The sequence below is a fragment of the Cucurbita pepo genome, chromosome 10, assembly GCF_057944985.1.
Source record: "Cucurbita pepo subsp. pepo isolate OVF chromosome 10, ASM5794498v1, whole genome shotgun sequence".
Lineage (NCBI taxonomy): Eukaryota > Viridiplantae > Streptophyta > Magnoliopsida > Cucurbitales > Cucurbitaceae > Cucurbita > Cucurbita pepo.
Genome location: NC_141807.1, coordinates 3,035,401 through 3,053,132, shown reverse-complemented (window position 1 = coordinate 3,053,132; position 17,732 = coordinate 3,035,401). Strand labels below are relative to the sequence as shown.

The 17,732-nt window shown below is 36.1% G+C and overlaps 3 protein-coding genes across 5 annotated transcripts; 2 read left to right on the top strand and 1 right to left on the bottom strand.

Annotated features, from left to right (window-relative positions):
• Positions 1 to 2,127: 2,127 nt before the first annotated feature.
• Positions 2,128 to 7,135, top strand: LOC111803196 (serine hydroxymethyltransferase, mitochondrial). Its single transcript, XM_023687491.2, has 16 exons — positions 2,128 to 2,324; positions 2,597 to 2,647; positions 2,732 to 2,818; positions 3,243 to 3,364; positions 3,626 to 3,702; positions 3,897 to 4,021; positions 4,321 to 4,413; positions 4,804 to 4,896; positions 5,019 to 5,216; positions 5,395 to 5,499; positions 5,768 to 5,833; positions 5,909 to 5,986; positions 6,154 to 6,265; positions 6,338 to 6,448; positions 6,544 to 6,709; positions 6,962 to 7,135. Exons 1-15 carry the CDS (start codon positions 2,235 to 2,237, stop codon positions 6,690 to 6,692), a joined length of 1,557 nt encoding a protein of 518 aa, XP_023543259.2. The 5' UTR covers positions 2,128 to 2,234; the 3' UTR covers positions 6,693 to 6,709; positions 6,962 to 7,135.
• Positions 7,136 to 7,414: 279 nt separating this feature from the next.
• Positions 7,415 to 10,684, bottom strand: LOC111804078 (putative beta-D-xylosidase 6). 2 transcript variants are annotated; one of them, XM_023688761.2, is made up of 6 exons: positions 9,742 to 10,684; positions 9,440 to 9,606; positions 9,259 to 9,356; positions 8,796 to 9,146; positions 8,249 to 8,665; positions 7,415 to 8,084 (listed from the first exon to the last, which is right to left on the bottom strand). In XM_023688761.2, exons 1-6 carry the CDS (start codon positions 10,480 to 10,482, stop codon positions 7,480 to 7,482), a joined length of 2,379 nt encoding a protein of 792 aa, XP_023544529.2. In that variant the 5' UTR covers positions 10,483 to 10,684; the 3' UTR covers positions 7,415 to 7,479. The 2 variants fall into 2 exon arrangements, with proteins under 2 accessions (XP_023544529.2, XP_023544530.2); XM_023688762.2 differs by having other exon boundaries at positions 8,796 to 9,086.
• A 4,032-nt stretch (positions 10,685 to 14,716) lies between these two features.
• On the top strand, positions 14,717 to 16,386 carry LOC111803244 (transcription factor bHLH93). 2 transcript variants are annotated; one of them, XM_023687567.2, is made up of 4 exons: positions 14,717 to 15,426; positions 15,513 to 15,686; positions 15,771 to 15,938; positions 16,050 to 16,386. In XM_023687567.2, the coding sequence occupies exons 1-4, from the start codon at positions 14,833 to 14,835 to the stop codon at positions 16,137 to 16,139; spliced, it is 1,026 nt and encodes a 341-aa protein (XP_023543335.2). In that variant the 5' UTR covers positions 14,717 to 14,832; the 3' UTR covers positions 16,140 to 16,386. The 2 variants fall into 2 exon arrangements, with proteins under 2 accessions (XP_023543335.2, XP_023543336.2); XM_023687568.2 differs by having other exon boundaries at positions 14,719 to 15,426; positions 16,053 to 16,386.
• The last annotated feature ends 1,346 nt before the right edge of the window (positions 16,387 to 17,732 follow it).

The following is a 17,732-nucleotide window of genomic DNA, read 5'->3' as shown; positions in this document are numbered from 1 at the left end:
TTATTTTCCTCTTATTTTATTGTTTTTCGCATTTGCATTATGAAACGGGTAAAGAAACTCTGATCCCCACTCATTCATAAATCTCAAGACATTCAAAATTAAGGAGGGAGCATTTTGTTGAACAAAAAATTGCAATTCAAATCCACAGTTCATCTCGAAATCCGAATCTCATTTTCTCGATTGCTCTCGTAATAATGGCTTCCCTCGTCGAAATTCTGGGAATAGCTAACGGCGTCGTATTGGAAAGACAGAGATTTGGACCCATATGTGCTCATGCTGTCCTTCACCCACCTCCTCAGAAGATATCGCCACCTCCAGCCGCTTCTTTTGCCGCTGTGGATGCGCGAGTACTCCACGCCTTCGTGGACCGGAAAGCATGCCGGAGAAGCGACAACGCAGCCGGAAAGGTACGGGAGCCGACGGCGGCCAAGATCCCTGTCCATATCGACGATGAAAGGAAAAGGAAAAGGAAAAGGAAAAGGAGAAGGATGAGATTTGAGTGAAGGGTTTGTCTAGCAGCTGCATCAAGAAGGATTTTGATGAAAGAGAAAGGTGAGATCCACTTGACTGTATGTATGCCTCCCTCAGCCTCCCATGACACTTTTATTCTGTTTGTTTCACCTACTTTATGGGCCTAACTCCATTATTGGATGTCATTTTATAATACTTACTCTATACTTTCCTCAAATAATTTCCTAATCTATTTAATATAATCATGCACCTCTAATACATATTTACACATTATTTTCTTTATAAAATATAAATATAAAATTTATGTCCCTAATTAAAAAAATAATAAAAAATAGTTTTAAAATTTTAACTAAAATCCTCAAACCCATTTTATTCTTGTATTCATTTTAATAACTTATACAAATTATTATTTGAATTCACATCACTAGACATAAAATTGGTTGTATTGTAAGGACAAATTCTTAGTTATTTAAAAGAACAAGAAAATGAAATAATTAACTATATTATATGCATTGACGTATCATATAAGAAAATGATGAATGTCATAGATATATACAAATGTTTTGTTTACCATGGTTTAATTAATATTGTATGAACTTTTATTTACTAATGATATCATTGATGGCAGAGGTCAAGTAGGTGAGTACTCGACAGCTTCATGTGTAGTTTAGTCTGTGTTAGAAAATAGGATTTCCAAAATTAAATAAATTATACTTTATTTTAAACGCTAAATTATGGGGCTGGTTTTAATTATGTTGTTGCTAAATTAAAATTATTCAAAAACAGTATTTTGTTGCATTTTTTTTTTCTTCTTATTAGTACAGATTTAATTAATTGGGAATGCGTAGAGGTCGTTGATAGTTTAACCATGTAAGTGTGATAACAACCTCATCTTCGCCGGTCGCACCCGACACACTTCCTGCGGGATTTGTTAGTTGTCGTATTTCTAAGCAAGAACAGGTCATAGTCCACTCAAACGAAAAAAAAGCAATATTATTGATTTTGAACTAATTAATGACGAAAATAATAATGTTTGAACTGAAAATTTGTAGGGAGAAACCGAACGGCATCCGAACTGTATTAGTATTGTTCCTTAATATTATGGAAGTTGATGCGACAATTTTGTTATTTTCATGCTTTAAACAACATTTATGATATCTAAACAGCTAGGCCTATAAAGAGAAACTGCAGGAAAATTTGTGGCCTAAGTTGATTTTTAAAAATTGGGTTTGATTTTTTTTTTTTTTTTTTTTTTTTTTTTTTTTTTTTGTGGCTTGTTCATAAATAAATAAATAAATATGTATATATTTTCAAAAATTATATAATACTATTTTGTGGCTTGGAAATGTTCCAAGTCTGGATGGGATTTATGCGGTTAATTTTGAATGCGCGCGCATATATATATATATATATTAGAAAAATGAAATCTGTGTATAATCTTTTAAGAATTGTATGATTAAACGGTCAAATCATATCATAAGTTGTTATTTTATTGTAAAATTTAAGAATGAACTTATTTAGTCAATTTTAGCTACTAATCTAAGTAGATGGGTTTAACATTTATATTTAAAAATTAGAAAATTAGAGATATAGGAACTTTTTTTCATAATTAAAAAAAATGATAATAAAATTTGCAGCCTCTGTGTTTGGAAGTGTGAGGCATGGATAGGAGAGAAGAAGATAACTGGAGGGAAATAAAAGAAGAAACGGACTACCTCAAATGCTAAAATCCCTCTGACCTCATAAAACAAACCAGAGAGAATATGGCTCTGGCAATGGCGCTACGAAGGCTTTCTTCTTCCATTGACAGGCCCGTTCGTCACCTCCTCCATGGCGGCTCTTTCTGTTATCTGGTCTCTCTCTTTCTTATTCTCTTTATTGTTGTTTCCTTTTCTTTATATTATTCTTTGGTTCTCCGCATAATGCATGTCTGAGCTCCTCACTTCACTACTACTACTACTACGAGAGAGCGGTTTCAGTTTTGTAAATTAAGACCAGTTACCCCTGCGTTCTCTCGTGTTACAAAATCAAGAAACAGAAGAGATCATCTATATGGATTACTGTATAATTCGCAGTCTGCTAGTTCTAATCGTTAACTGTTTCATTGGTTTTGTTGTTCTCTTAGTCTTCTTTGCCCAACGAAGCTGTCTATGACAAGGAGAGACCACGCGTTCCGGTAATTCAATACTTCCTTTTCTTCTTATTCTGTATATACTCGCATTTCACGTCTGAAATTAGCTTATGGTAGCATATTTTACAGTGGCCTAAACAATTGAATGATCCGCTCGAGGTAATTGATCCGGAAATCGCGAACATAATTGAACTCGAAAAGGCCAGACAATGGAAGGTACAACAGTTTCTCTGTTTAACTGTGTTGTGTGCATTTTGTTGGCAGTTCTTATTTTATTTTAATTGGTTGAAGAATTTGATACTTATTTGTTCAAGCAACATTGAACATACATTCAATTAAAATCGGCTTGATTGGGATGAAATGATAGCATGTGGTACTAGTACTTTCCGAGTCCATTTCATTGAAAGCCTGGCTGAACGCGAAACTCAATCCATTTGAAGAATTTGTTTTTTCTCGGGCATTTCCTGTTGACAACTTATGTAAATATTTTTTCTCTTGTTAATTTCAGTTCCTCTGTGTTAGTTAACCACTCCCCTTAATAGATGGTGTTTTCATATATAGTAGGGTGAAGTGTTTAATTTCTCTTCGAAGTTCAACTTTCGGTGGAAACCATAATGTTTTTTTTATTTTTTTCTTCAAGGGCCTGGAACTCATACCATCTGAGAACTTCACCTCCGTTTCCGTGATGCAAGCAGTTGGATCTGTTATGACTAACAAATATAGCGAAGGTTATCCCGGGGCTAGATACTACGGAGGAAACGAGTACGTGGAAGTCATCTTTGTTTTTCTTTTGGTTGAGAGTACACTTTATATCAACTGAGCTATGCTCACTTTGAAACATGGGAGCCATCATTGGTTTTATGCTTCTTTTTTTTTAAAATTAATTTCTTCTTGTTATTTGATGCCCATAGCTTATTATAACCAAAAAACTGTTTCATATAATTCCTCAACTCCAATCGCTTCTTGGTGTAGAACTGAAGATTTCATTTTGTTATAATCATCATCATTATTTGTACATTGTAGGTACATTGACATGGCCGAATCCTTGTGCCAAAAACGTGCTCTGGAAGCATTTCGTTTGGATCCAGAAAAATGGGGAGGTATTTAAAATGGTTGTGTGGGAATAAGGAGCGTCTAGAGTCACTAGCTAGCATATATATTTTATCCAATGCCATACGGCCATTGGTTAATGGAGAAAGGTTCACTTATGCATTGGCCAGAAATGTTTAACTGGGAAACTCCCTCGCTATTTCACAATTTTTTTAAAAAAATTGAATATCCCATTTTATTGCAGTGAATGTCCAATCTTTATCTGGCTCTCCATCCAATTTTCAAGTTTATACCGCATTGTTAAAACCTCATGATAGGATTATGGCACTTGATCTTCCTCACGGTGGACATCTCTCTCATGGTTACCAGGTGCCTTTAACTTTCTGGAGAACTCTGTTGATATAAGCTTCTGTTTCTTTTATTTATTTATATATTTTTTAATTACTATTATTTTTCTAGTTCTGTAATATATATTCCACATCAATCTGTCAATGTGTCACAACCAGTTCCTTATTAGCAGTTTGCTATTTTTATCAACAAATATTGGTAACCTGTTGAAATATTATTCCTCGGGCAGTTTTGCAATAAGAAGTATCCTCGTCTGAAAATCATTTTTTGGGACCTGCTTAAGTAACAATTAAAAAGACTTCTATTGCGTGATTGTGCAGACTGATACCAAAAAGATCTCTGCAGTGTCTATATTTTTTGAGACAATGCCATATAGATTGGATGAGAGCACTGGCTATATTGACTATGACCAGGTATTCTGCAGTTTATTTTCATTAGTCTTTTAGCTTCGCTATATGTTCACAAGAAAAATCCTAAAATGTATTATCTATCAAATTGCAATGTTAGGAATCCGTTTCAAGCAAAAAGTAATGATCATCTGGAGAGTACTAACAAAATTTTAGCATTTTTTGCTACCAAATCTGACTTCTCTGACTAATCTTCTTCAGGATCAGAGTTTTATCCAAGTCTTCATTCATCAAATATTTTTGAATGTTTGACCGAAGTTTAGTAATAGTCTACCCAGTATATGAAAATGCAGTTTTGAACTTACTGGATTAGTCATATAATTCCATTGGGTGGAAATTGGGCCATTAATAATACTTTGCAGGTCATGTTACTAAGCATTGAACTACAAATGGCAGATGGAGAGAAGTTCTGCTCTTTTCCGACCTAAGTTAATTGTTGCTGGTGCTAGTGCTTATGCACGTCTATATGATTATGCACGTATACGCAAGGTAAATTCATCGACTTTCATGTGTATCAAAATGAGCACTTAAATTGTATGGAAAGTTGTGGTCTTGATCTCAAGCCACATCTTGGATGGTCCAAGGCTCACATTTGCTAAGCCTTTTGACAGGTCTGTGATAAACAAAAAGCTATAATGTTGGCAGATATGGCACATATAAGTGGATTGGTTGCAGCTGGTGTCATCCCTTCACCCTTTGAATATGCTGATGTTGTAACCACCACAACTCACAAGTCACTTCGAGGCCCACGTGGAGCCATGATTTTTTTCAGGAAAGGAGTGAAAGAGATTAATAAACAAGGCCGGGAGGTACTTATGTTTTGTTTTTGATAAGTGCAAATGTTATCCTTGCCATTAGGATTCCTGTCAATATTCATTATTCTCACTTTAGGATAGATGCATTTTTCAAATTTTACTGAATTGCAACTTTGAGGCTATTGAATGAAGTTGCAATAACGTTAACATCTCTTGCTGCATCCCTCTTAAGGTGTTATATGACTATGAAGACAAAATCAATCAGGCCGTCTTTCCTGGTCTTCAAGGTGGTCCGCACAACCACACAATTGCTGGTTTAGCAGTTGCACTGAAACAGGTTGGTGTGATCATAAACACGTTCCTCTCATAGATTTTACTTGGAACTGTTAGTTGTTACCTTTTCTTCTGCACTTACAGTACTGCAGCATTAGATTGTTGCACCAACTAGACTTATTTTTTTAGGATGAAGATTGTGTTTCATTAAGTGAAAAGATCAAAATAATGATGAAGTTCAAGTCAGACTAAGTCCAATTTGGCTGTAATTAATATAGTGTTTTGAGCTGATGAATATGAACTTCCTTTTTGATAATATTTTTTGGATGTAGGCAACAACTCCAGAATACAAAGCGTATCAAGAGCAAGTTCTTAGGAATTGCTCAACTTTTGCAGAGGTATTTATTTCAGAATACAAGACGTTATTTTACTTGTGATATTTTGGCTGACTTTATTAAAAAAAACTAATGCAGTCTCTCGTTGAGAAGGGCTATGAACTTGTTTCTGGTGGAACAGAGAATCATTTAGTTCTAGTGAATTTGAAGAATAAGGTAAGAGACGCTCCTTGCTTTTGTTTAGCTATTTAAAAGAAGTTTTTTTCTTTCGGAGTTCTTTGTGAATTGAAATTCTTAGAGAAACTAATAATCTAATAAAAGAAGATTGGCTTGATTAAAAAAAAAGGTGAAAATTTGACCATTATTTAAAACAAATCTTCCAGGGTATTGATGGGTCAAGAGTTGAGAAGGTGTTAGAATCAGTTCATATAGCTGCCAACAAAAACACTGTTCCTGGAGATGTCTCAGCTATGGTTCCTGGTGGTATCAGGATGGGTAAAATCCAAAATTGAGCTGATATCCATTTATGGCTACCATCAGTTTAGCTAATAACCATCTATCATTCAGGAACACCGGCTCTTACATCCAGAGGATTTGTTGAGGATGATTTCGCTAAGGTAGCAGAGTTCTTTGATGCTGCAGTGAGCTTAGCCGTAAAGATCAAAGCAGAAACCAAAGGTTCCTAAAGCCTTTCTAATTTAATTTTACGACCACAAGCCATTTATTATTTTGGCCAATTATGGGGCTGACCCTTCTAAGATTTGTTATTCCAGGAACAAAATTGAAAGACTTCTTGACCACAATGCAGTCTACTCCTTACGTCCAGTCTGAGATTGAAAAGCTACGACATGATGTTGAGGAATACGCAAAGAAATTTCCTACAATTGGTTTTGAAAAGGAAACAATGAAATACAAGAGCTAAGAAAGAAATCTTGTCTGGTATGAGATCATTATTGATGACAATATTTTATCTGATATGGTCAGTTGTATTAATAACGTAACTGGATTATTGTTTTCATTGTTGCATGGAAGACTTAGATTTTAGAAGATTACCATGAAAAAAATATCCTAACATCTAAATAATTCTTGTAATGTAGCGATATATAGTTTATCATTTTCTTTGACAAGACAAAATATGGTGAAATCAATATGCTCTAAAATGTTTGTGTTTTTCATTTATGTCTGGAACAGGATGAAGCAGTCGAGAAATGGTGGCCAAGCAGTCGAGAAAGGGCCATATGTGAAGTATGTAAGTTTTAATTATTTTATGTGCTCAAATTTAGCGGATTTTGAGGTGTATATAATATGCATATTGAAGTTATCTACCAAAATAAATTGACCTGGTCCAGCATGTTTATCTTTCAATAGTTTCTCATCATTTAGAATATATTAATTATGATAGCTAAACTTTTAATTATTTAGTTTTAAAACAAATAGATCCTAGCCTTTATAAAGGATAGGATGCCCTTGATTCTAATGGGATTTTATGAAACAAATTCAATTTAATTTTCTAGAGCCGTGCTATTTTTCTCATATTAATTTTCTAGAGCCGTTCATTCTAAGAATATGTACTACTTTGATAAGAGGGAAAAGTATATTTGATATAAGTGGAACGAGATGACTTTGTTCGTTGAACCTGCTACCTGAGTCAAGTTCAAATAGTTAATTTAGTTTCCTAAAATATTATTACAAAATTATAAGGTTTCAATTCACAAGACCTGAATTGAAATAGTATGATGTAAATCTCCCAAGCTTATTATATGATCACCAAGAGGAATCACCCTTTTCCCATACTCATCTGCCATACTAAGATGGTTACAAGGATCCACCAATATGCTGCTCTGAGCTGATTGCTGTCTCTTCACGTGCAAGCGATCAAAGCCGATCAGCTGTCGTTGAGGAGTGCCTTTCAAAACTTCTGGAAACTCAGAGAACAGCATCACCACATGGCTCCCATCAAACTCACCAATGTTACTCACAGATAACTTCACGTGAAATCTCAGCAAATCACACGATTCTACATCCTCAACTTCCATGTAACTCACACTCACTCCATCTACTACTTGAGCCATCATTCTTCTGCTACACTTTGCGTCAATTTTTCTCGGAAGACTCAGCTTCTTTGGTGCTGATAACAACCTGTACTTGAAACTTGTGTAACTCAACCCTTGCCCGAATCCATACACGCTATCTCCGGTATAAAATCGATAAGTTCTTCCGGGGTAACCACGAGACGGGTCGGCTCTCATGTGCATATCATTCATAGGAACATTGGTTAATGATTCTGGATACCATGTTACGGGTAACCGTCCACCTGTGATTTTGTTGAGAATAATTTGTAAGACAGAGTCACAAGCTGTGATCGAAGATGATTTTAGAAATATGTTGAGTAATGTGCTATTCGAGAAAAGGTCAATGGTTCGATCTCCATTCTACAATGGTTGAACTAAAAAAACAGTGAGTTGTGAAGATACAAACCTGGGTTATAGTCTCCAAAGATGACTTCAGCTAGAGCTTTCCCACCGGCTTCCCCGGGGTAACCGATCCAAAGAATACTTGCAACTCTCGAGTCCTTCTTAGCAAAAGATATGTCAAGCGGTCCTCCGCCGACGAGCACAAGAATTATCGGTTTCTTACTTACTGATGCCACGGAAGATACAAGGTCCATTTGCTTACCGGGTAGCAAAAGACTAACTCGGTCTAGATCTTCAGTTTCTTGAGATGAATCTAGTCCAGCCACTACAATAACAAAATCAGCTTGTTTCGATATAAGAATTGCTTCGTCGAATCCATTATCCGATGCACACGGCACATCAAGGCAACCGGATGCGAAGAATATAGTTTCTACATACTCTTGAAATCCTTCAACAAGGCTCATTTGGCTGCAGGGAACTCCTGATCAGCAAAACAAATATTTTGATTGCTTTAGCTCACCAAGATGAGTGATTACAGAAAGAACAAAGCAAGCCTAATCTAGTTTAGGTAATACTAGAACATAGTTAAAGACTAATCAAGAAAAACCCACCTGCATAACCTCCAAGCAATTTGCTTGCATTGTTAGCCAAAGATCCAATAAAGGTTAATGAAGAAATGGCATTCTTATCCAACGGAAGAAATCTGTTTTGGTTCTTCAAGAGCACAATTCCTTGCCTTGCAGCTTCAAGAGCCAGAGTTTTGTGTTGTGCAGTGCAAACATCTTGTGCTCCCAGATCCCCAAACTTCCCCTCTCTTGGATTCCCATCAAAGAGTCCAAGACGGATTTGAACCGAAAAAAGATTGAGAAGAACACTATCTAACTCGTCTTCTTTCACCTTTCCTTCATCGATCGCAGATTTGGTATTCCGAAGCATGAAAGTACCACAGTTAATATCCATTCCTACAAGCAATTATGTTTCTCTTCACCACATCTTAGAGTACAAAAAACCCCAAGCTGAGTGAAACTAGAGGTGGCTAATCCATGGCAAGCAGGCAGGAAGACATAACAATACCTGCTTTTAGAACATCAGCTATAGCATCCTCACGGGTGTCGGTGTACTTTTGGTACTCAAAAACTGTGGCTACTGCATCACAGTCCGAGGTGATGTACCTGTATTTGATTGAAACAAGGAATAAAACTCCAACATCCTTCAAATTCTAGTTGATGCAACAGCTAAAGGGAAGTGTTTTTACCCTTTCAATCCCCAATCATTTCGAGCTTGCTGCAGGAGATCGGGATTTGCACATGCAGGCACCCCATTAACCGCATTGTAAGAACACATCAAGCAGCTAGCCTTTCCTTGTTGAATACAACTTCGGAAAGGCGGCTGATATGTATCTCCAAGATCTTGCTCTGTCACCTACTAAAATATGATTAGACTAAACCAGTTGAGATGGCATTGGGATGTTTCAAATCTTGGATCGGTACCAAACTAGTTGAATGAACAAAGCTCAAAAATTGGGTGATACGTAGCGAGAAAGAATGTAAATCTTACCACAGCATCGAAGGTATACCTACTGAAATTCTTCCATTTCTCCAAGTCGTAAGCAGTAAAATGCTTGCAACAAGCAGAGATCATTAAACTATCCATCCCATCATCTTCCTCCATTTTCCCCTTTTCTCCAAACCCATCTCGAAGAACACGCTCTGTCTTCCAATTCCCGCCCTGAAGACCTCTCACAAACTCAATCGAATACGCCGAAGCGACCATGGGGTCTTCACCAGGAGTCTCCTGCCCTCTTCCCCATCTGGGGTCCCTAAAAATGTTGATATTAGGGGCCCAAATCGTTAACCCACATTGCCCAACATTGAACATTGCTCTAGCCTCGACAGCGATCGCCGACGCAATCAAGAACCAGAGAGTTCTGTTAAAGGATGCAGCCGTGACGAGAACTTGTGGGAAGGTCGTGGCCGAAGTTATGGGGCCATCGAAGGACACACCGGGACCGTTGGTGGCTATGCCATGGAGGCCCTCGGACCACCACTGGTAGGAAGGAATACCGAGGCGAGGAATGCTAGAGGCGTTATTTGAGAGCTGTTGGATTTTTTCTTCGAGAGTGAGTAAGGAGAGTATGGACTGAGCTCTGGCTGTAATGGAAAGGGATGTGTTGCAGAAGGGATAGGAACGATGGAGGGATGAATCACATGGAAACTCAAGTTCTGAGGATAATTTGCAGAATTGGAAGAAGAAGAAGAAGAAGAAGAAGATCAAAATTGATTTCCGTGAAATCGACATCTTAAAAATTGTATCTTGAAAAACTTGAGCTCGAAGAAGAGGATGAAAAGTGAAGTGGTGCTAAGAAACAATTACGTCAGCCATGGATTTGGATATGATACTCGCGGAGAGAGAGAGGGCGAAGATCCAATTGTGCTTTCTGATTACGGAATTTAATCGATAAGCGTTCTACCTCTACCACTTGAGTTCAGTTGAATTTCCAGGAGTGCTGGAATTAGTAAGGAAGTTATCAATTATGAATATGATAGGGGTGACACGTGGCAGGCAGACACCGTACGTAGCGACATGGACCACGATGGTCTATTATCAGCATGGGCCCCATTGTACATCATGGCCCATTAACACAACCCCTTCCGCTTTGGGCCAATATGTCAATTGGGCCTTAGAAATCTTATTCAGATCTGAATTTGGGCCAACAAATGAAATATCGGTTTTGAAAAGAAAAAGGAACAAATAAAAATGAAGGGGAATTGACAGGATAAAATGCGATTTCTTTTAATTACTAGATTCCAGATACCGATGCCAGTTGTGCAATAATTGAAGAAAAAGGGGATTTTTGTCAATTTTGATAATGGGAGGGTATAATACTAGAGTACATGAGTAGAATATATTGTTGTCCTCAAACTAACATGAACCCTTTTTATGTTTCAAAAAATAGTGAAACCCCTTTAATTATATTATTAATGGTTTCAACTAAATTTTACATTCTCACATTCAATTAAAGAAATGATAATAATAAAACTTCATTTTTCAACTTTTTAATTAGTACTAAAAATTTAATTTCTAACGAGCCATGCATCTCTTTGTCAATCTCTTGGACAGATGCAGAAAAATCGTGGAACTGAGCATTTCTTATAACGATGTAGAAACCTCTGCTTAGTATACTTGTTTTAAAACTTTGAGAGAAAAGTAGAAAGAAGAATTAGGGGTAAATTTTAATGATTGAATTTGGTTTTTTTTTTCTTTTTTTCTTTTTGGGTGTGGGGAAGGGGGGGTCCCTAAGAAAATAGGGTTTTATTTGTTAGTTGATTTTAGGAAAGGTTGACTGGTGGTTCAGCTATCTTTTTCACAACAAATTAAAGGTAAGAATTGAGAGGTTGCGATGGGTAACATTCAAAAGATGATAATTTTGAGAGCTTCTCCATATTAATCTTTTTCACCCAATCACCATAAGTTTTAAGTTGAAATATATGTGTTGAAAAGTGTGTGGCAGAATGAGTTATGATGAAGCTACTAGATTGAAGGCAGGGTGTTGGAATGGGAATGTGTCGTAACATTTAGAGATGAATATATGTTGGTTTGAGTTTGAGTAAGGATTGGAGGTATTATTTGTTATTAGGGTATGTGAGGGAAGGAAGGGAAAGGAAGAGAATTTATATGATGTATATTATTGGAAGGAATGAAGGAAGGAAGGAAAAGTGGCGTGAAACAGAGAGGAGAAGGCAGAGGAAGGTGGTATTATGGGAATTGGTGTGTGATAAAATAATAGTAAAAGGGGGGCTTATGATTGCATAAAAAGCCAAGAAAAAGAAATGGAGCATTGGGTGTTTGGTGGGAGCGTGGGAAACCCCTACTACACCTTCACCACTGCCGCCCACATATCGTTAAAAACCCACTTCTTTTGAGGCCCCTTCCCTTTTCGACCTCCCTCCCTCCCTCCCTCGTTTTCTTATCCTGATATGACCCCTCATACAATTCTCACACTCCCCTCTTTTTACTTTTTACTTTTTACTTTTTACTTTTTACTTTTTACACCCTAAACTCTATTTTACCACCATCTTTTTTAACCTAATTTACCCTACACTACACTACACTACAATACAATCATCCATCCATCCATCCATCCATCCCTATGTTCACTAACAGTGAAGAGAAGGCATACAGATACGTAGTATGGGCTTATACAGGAAGGATGATGACTGATGAATGATGAAGATGCTGCTGCTGCATAACAATACAACAAACAAACCCTACCCCCAACCGAGTCAAACAGGAAGCAGACAACAATGTTGTTGTCATGGGCGCTGTGTTTTGTTTCCTACCAAACACGGGCATGCAAACTCCATCGTTTTTCATGCCAATACAAAACAACAATATTTCTGTGTGTGCGTTTAAGTTCATCTCACCTGGGAAAATCTTGATTGTGGTTGAAATTAGTACAACTCCGAAGAGAACACGAAAGAAAAAAAGCAATATTGAGAAAGAGATTAGGCACAAGACATTGACGGTCACATGGTATGGGGTCTGGTTTGGTGTCTATTTCAGATGGTCGGGGCCAGTTGGGCGATGCGTTTGGGTATAATTATTTTATAAACCTAAGTGGTGGGGATTGGGATGCAATTTAATAAAAACTTGATGGTTTGTAGTCAATTTCAACTTTTTTTGTAATTATAAAAAATCATAATATATAAAAAGATGTTAATTAAAACGAATTGATTGAAAAAGCAAACGGCCTTTTTTGCTCAATAATGTTACTGCGCCCCAACTTTACAGCGCATAAAAATGGACCTTAAACCATAATATTCGAATCAATTCCCACTTTATTTTATTTTATTTTATTTTATGTTACCCCACATTTTTATTGCGTCATATAATTATATATTTTTCAATATAATAAATATGGCATGGAGATTTAAACATGTCCACCTTCCTCAATGCACCATATTAGTTATTTGTACGTTTTTTTATTTTTATTTTTTAAAATATTGTTCTTTAAATTTACCAACTTTTCATACTACAAACTTTTGAATTTGATTGGAGTAGTCACAGAGTCAAGAAAGTTATTCAAAACCCTGATGGAATTTTGATTTTTTTTTTTTTTTTTTTTTTTTTTTTTGATAGCTTTAGTAAAGTAGGGGGAACAGTGGGTAAATGATTCAAATAGGTATTCATATGATGTTTTGACAGATCACCATTTTGGAGTCGAATAAGTTCTTTTTTTTTTTTTTTTGTTTTTCTTACGGTAATCTGAGAATATATAAAAGAACAAATAAATCGCAATCACAATTTAATTAATGTTATAGCAAGAAGAAAAATTAAGTTTTTATAAATGATTGATGAACGAATCATGTGTTTAGATGCCCACTTAATTACTTAATTAGGTGACCGTAATTGAAGCTATATTTTCTTTTATACACAACTCCATTTTCATCAACAAAATTAACTCTAAAAAGTTAGATCGGTGGTTGGAACCTAATTCTCAAAGTAAAGATATTGTCCTTTTTGGTATTATTTACAACCAAAGTGTGATCTCACAAATACGATAGAGTAGGAGAGTAATCCTAAGAATACGATGGTCAAGAAATGACTTAAAATTTTTGTAGACAAAGTCTATATTTCTTTTTAATAACTCAATCATAAAAACTTAAAAAATAAGAAATTTGTATCAAGTTCAGCACATAATGACCCTCTCATTTTCCTTCATCCCCTCTGACATTGTTACGTTACATACTCCTTGTTTCTTAAGAGTGAAGATTATCCCCACAAACCAACACTAGTTTTTTTGGCATGTTATGTCCTGAGTCACTTGCATCTCATAAAAATTCCTATGAGGTCATCCAACTAAAGGATGTTTAACGAGAAAGTTCCTATGATTGAACCACCAAAAGGGAAGGTGCACCCTGTTGGTATATGTAGTGACTTTCATTTCCTCTAAGTCTTTTTTAGTCATCTTATCAATATGATCGCTTTCATTTAGATGTGATATCGATTGTCACAAAAACACGACTATATGGTGAGTATGTAGCGAATAAAATAAAGATACGAAGAATAAGGAGATTGTTAGTAATAGATTAGTGACATTTTTGTTTGTTTGTCACATAATGATAAATTAGAGATATAATTAAGTGGATAGATTAAAGTGAATTAATTTGAGAGAGAAAAGGGAGGGTGATAGAGTGATAGTATTATTATATGATTGATGGTTGCTTGGTGGTGTGTTTTGGGGTGAGACAGATTTGTGGGTCAAACCCATGTTGAGTTGTTTATTTGAAAAGAGAAAACAAATTTTGTCTGATTGATAAGTTGGGTGAAAAAGACATAAATTCACAGACGAGAGAGAAAATTTTGCAAAAAGCAGATTCCTTTTTTGCCATAGCCCTCCTACCTCTCCTCCTACCCCTAGGGTTAGTACATACCATATGCAGTATACCATGATGATCACTTTTTTTTTTTTTTTTTTTTTTTTTTTTTTTTTTTTTTTTTTATAGATTTAAAAATAAAATTAAAAAACCCCCTTCCTTTTTATCTTTTTGTTTATTATAATATTTCCCCAACTTGGTGCAACTCCATGTTCATTACACTCTGTTCTCCACTTTCTTCAGGCCAAAAGAGGGAAGAACAACCAACAAAATGGAGCTCAGTCAACATGGTTTCTTAGAGGAGTTATTAGCTTCCACGCCTTGGTCCTCTTCTTATTCAAATGGCTTCAATGATTTCTTCCAAAATACCTGGAATTTCGGTTGTTTTGATGAAAATCCCCAAATGGGTACCTCTGTTTCCCCCCACTTTCCCGCTCTCCGAACTGCTACTGATTTTTCCTTCGCCGACCAACACCGCTACACCAATTTTCTCGAAGGCTTTGCAATGCCGGAGCTCGATTCTTCATCGTACACTAGGAATAACGAAACCCCACCATTCGTTTCGCAAGAAGAAATGAGTAATAAGAACAGCGGGTTCCCTCCGGTGGGGATGGAGGAGGAAGAACTTGGGTTTATGGAGGCTGAAGCGGCTCCAAGTGTGTGCAAAGTGGAAATGGAGCAAATGGGTGGGCGTGAAACTAATGATTCCAAAATGGGTGTCGCAGAATCCAGGAAAAGAACCAGTAACAAGGCTAAGAAGATTGAAGGACAGCCCTCGAAGAATTTAATGGCGGAAAGAAGAAGAAGGAAGCGGTTGAATGATCGGCTTTCCATGCTCAGAGCAATAGTCCCTAAAATAAGCAAGGTGCTTCTTTTTTCTGTCTTTGTAATGGAAATTCCCACTGTTTTCTTCTTCTTTTTTTTGTTTATAATTATTTTTATGTAAAGCAGATGGATAGAACGTCTATACTTGGAGACACGATCGATTATGTGAAAGAGCTGCTAGAAAGAATCAATAACTTGAAAGAAGAAGATGAACTTGGTTTAGATTCGAATCACGTGGGCTTCAATGGGATCTCCAAGGAAGGGAAGCCCAATGAAGTTCAAGTGAGAAATTCCCCAAAGGTGTGTTATTTATGTTGTTACTGTTAAGTTTTAGTCCGCCATTGCTTAGCTAATGGTTGAAGCTTTGTTGTTCGTGACACACAGTTCGATATTGAAAAGAGGGAGAGTAAGACTCGAATCGACATTTGCTGTGCGACGAGGCCAGGGTTATTGCTGTCCACTGTGAACACATTAGAAGCATTGGGGCTTGAGATTCAACAGTGTGTGATTAGCTGCTTCAATGATTTCTCGATGCAAGCTTGTTGTTCAGAGGTTTTGTTTTGTTGTGTTTTGTTTCTTTCTTTTGGTTTGTAATATTTCGATGTCTGTGCGTCTCTTTTTTCTGAATGTTCAATAAAAAAATGTTGGTCTTTTTTCTGTCAGCAGGGAAGCGGTGAGAAAGCAGTGGCAAGCTCAGATGATATAAAGGAGGCACTGTTCAGAAATGCAGGATATGGAGGGAAGTGCTTGTAGTGGAAACACTTGAATAAATCCGGGGGGAAGAACATCAATGGTGTTGTTCAAAAGGATGAAATGAATCGGCTGCAATTTGAAATAATTGATCCGGAACCCTCTTTCCAATAATTAATCTGGGTTTTATTTGGTGCATTTAGTGATTAGACTTAGAATACCCAAAATGAAATCCCAATAATGTACTGAAGGAAATGAACAAAAGAGTTCCATTTTTCATGAAAGTACTCACTTTTCTTGGTTGGCTTCAGATTATAGCAATCACTTCTTCATGTTTTCCTGCTGATTATTACATCATTTCTATATTCTATACGCATCTGAACAAGCAATAAGCAAAGACCCAAAGGCTTTAAGAGATTAATATTTTACTCACAGCTAAGGTCCCCCTCAAAATTCTTCTCTATCAGCTTTCTGCGCATTATGGCTTTCCGGGCGGACTTTCCAGGCACCTCTGAGTAGCAATCCACATAACACGAGGTAAAAGTAGACTTTATGGACCTGCTGTACAAACAAGCAATAAGTTTTCTGATAGATTGAATGATCATAGATTTATAATCAAATAATACTATCTCCTTTGTTAATTAGGCCTTTTGGGGAAGGCTAAAAGAAAAGTTGAGTCAGTGTTCGTCTAACACCTTCAACATATTACCAAATAGAAAAAGAAAAGTAGTTGTGTTACATTAAAAATAAAAATAAATGCTGAGCTTGGAAGAGTTCTGATGTCCACGGAGCTGGCAATGGAGCTTGTGCTGGGCATTCTCAGGAACAGTTTGCAGACACCTTTGGTTTGAATGTTACCGGAAAACGCGCTACCATCTGGAAAAAAAAAAACTAATAAATTATGAATGATAAATGAAAAGGCCCAAAGGTGGGCTTCCGGCCCATGTTTATTGGGCCCAATGTGATTTCTCCTCTATTGGACCAAAATTCTAGTTCGTCATCATAATTTAATTACCATTTTGTTACGCTTTATCTTTTATTTGAATCTTATATTTCATTTAGTAAATTCTATTTAATATCAAAATATTTTATTTTCTATTTTCTCAATAACGAAAATGCAAGTAAAATTTGTTTATTTATCTTATTAACCAAATTTATGGAAACTCTATACCATCTCAGTTGGAGGCTAATGATAGTGCCCAAATCCTTCCACTTGAATTCGATTAGTGCATATATTTTATTACACTAATTGAGATAAGTACAAGAGATTAGAGGCAACGTAATTGAAATTCCATGCAACAAAGGGGTCAAAAATGACATTTTGTCTCAAAAAGGCACATTTTATTATTATTATTTTATTAATATATGTATGTATAATTTAATACTATGATATTGTTAATACAGCATCTGATATTACATAGAAGCAAAAAAGAAAAGATTGCAGCATCTAATAATCTAAACGAATTAGATTCCTGCATCATCGCATTAACCCAATCTTAAGAATAATAATCCCTTATTTCACTTTTTTATTTATTTATTATTTTATAATAATATTTGAATTTGACTCTCCCCTCCACGTCTCTTTCTTTTTTCTTTTTATTTTTTTTATTGAATTTCCCTATTTCCCTCTCCCTTTACTCCCATTTAATATATTAT

Bases quoted from the DNA above. Each gene is read 5' to 3' on its own strand.
- LOC111803196 (XM_023687491.2), top strand. From the start codon at position 2,235: ATGGCTCTGGCAATGGCGCTACGAAGGCTTTCTTCTTCCATTGACAGG. The intron at 5,217-5,394 runs GTACTTATGTTT...ATCCCTCTTAAG, and splicing joins TTAATAAACAAGGCCGGGAG to GTGTTATATGACTATGAAGA. The intron at 6,449-6,543 runs GTTCCTAAAGCC...TTGTTATTCCAG, and splicing joins GATCAAAGCAGAAACCAAAG to GAACAAAATTGAAAGACTTC.
- LOC111804078 (XM_023688761.2), bottom strand. From the start codon at position 10,482: ATGTCGATTTCACGGAAATCAATTTTGATCTTCTTCTTCTTCTTCTTC. The intron at 8,666-8,795 runs GTGGGTTTTTCT...TTTGCTGATCAG, and splicing joins ATTGCTTGGAGGTTATGCAG to GAGTTCCCTGCAGCCAAATG. The intron at 8,085-8,248 runs GTTTGTATCTTC...ACAAAATCACAG, and splicing joins CTTTGGAGACTATAACCCAG to GTGGACGGTTACCCGTAACA.
- LOC111803244 (XM_023687567.2), top strand. From the start codon at position 14,833: ATGGAGCTCAGTCAACATGGTTTCTTAGAGGAGTTATTAGCTTCCACG. The intron at 15,427-15,512 runs GTGCTTCTTTTT...TATGTAAAGCAG, and splicing joins TAGTCCCTAAAATAAGCAAG to ATGGATAGAACGTCTATACT. The intron at 15,939-16,049 runs GTTTTGTTTTGT...TTTTTCTGTCAG, and splicing joins TGCAAGCTTGTTGTTCAGAG to CAGGGAAGCGGTGAGAAAGC.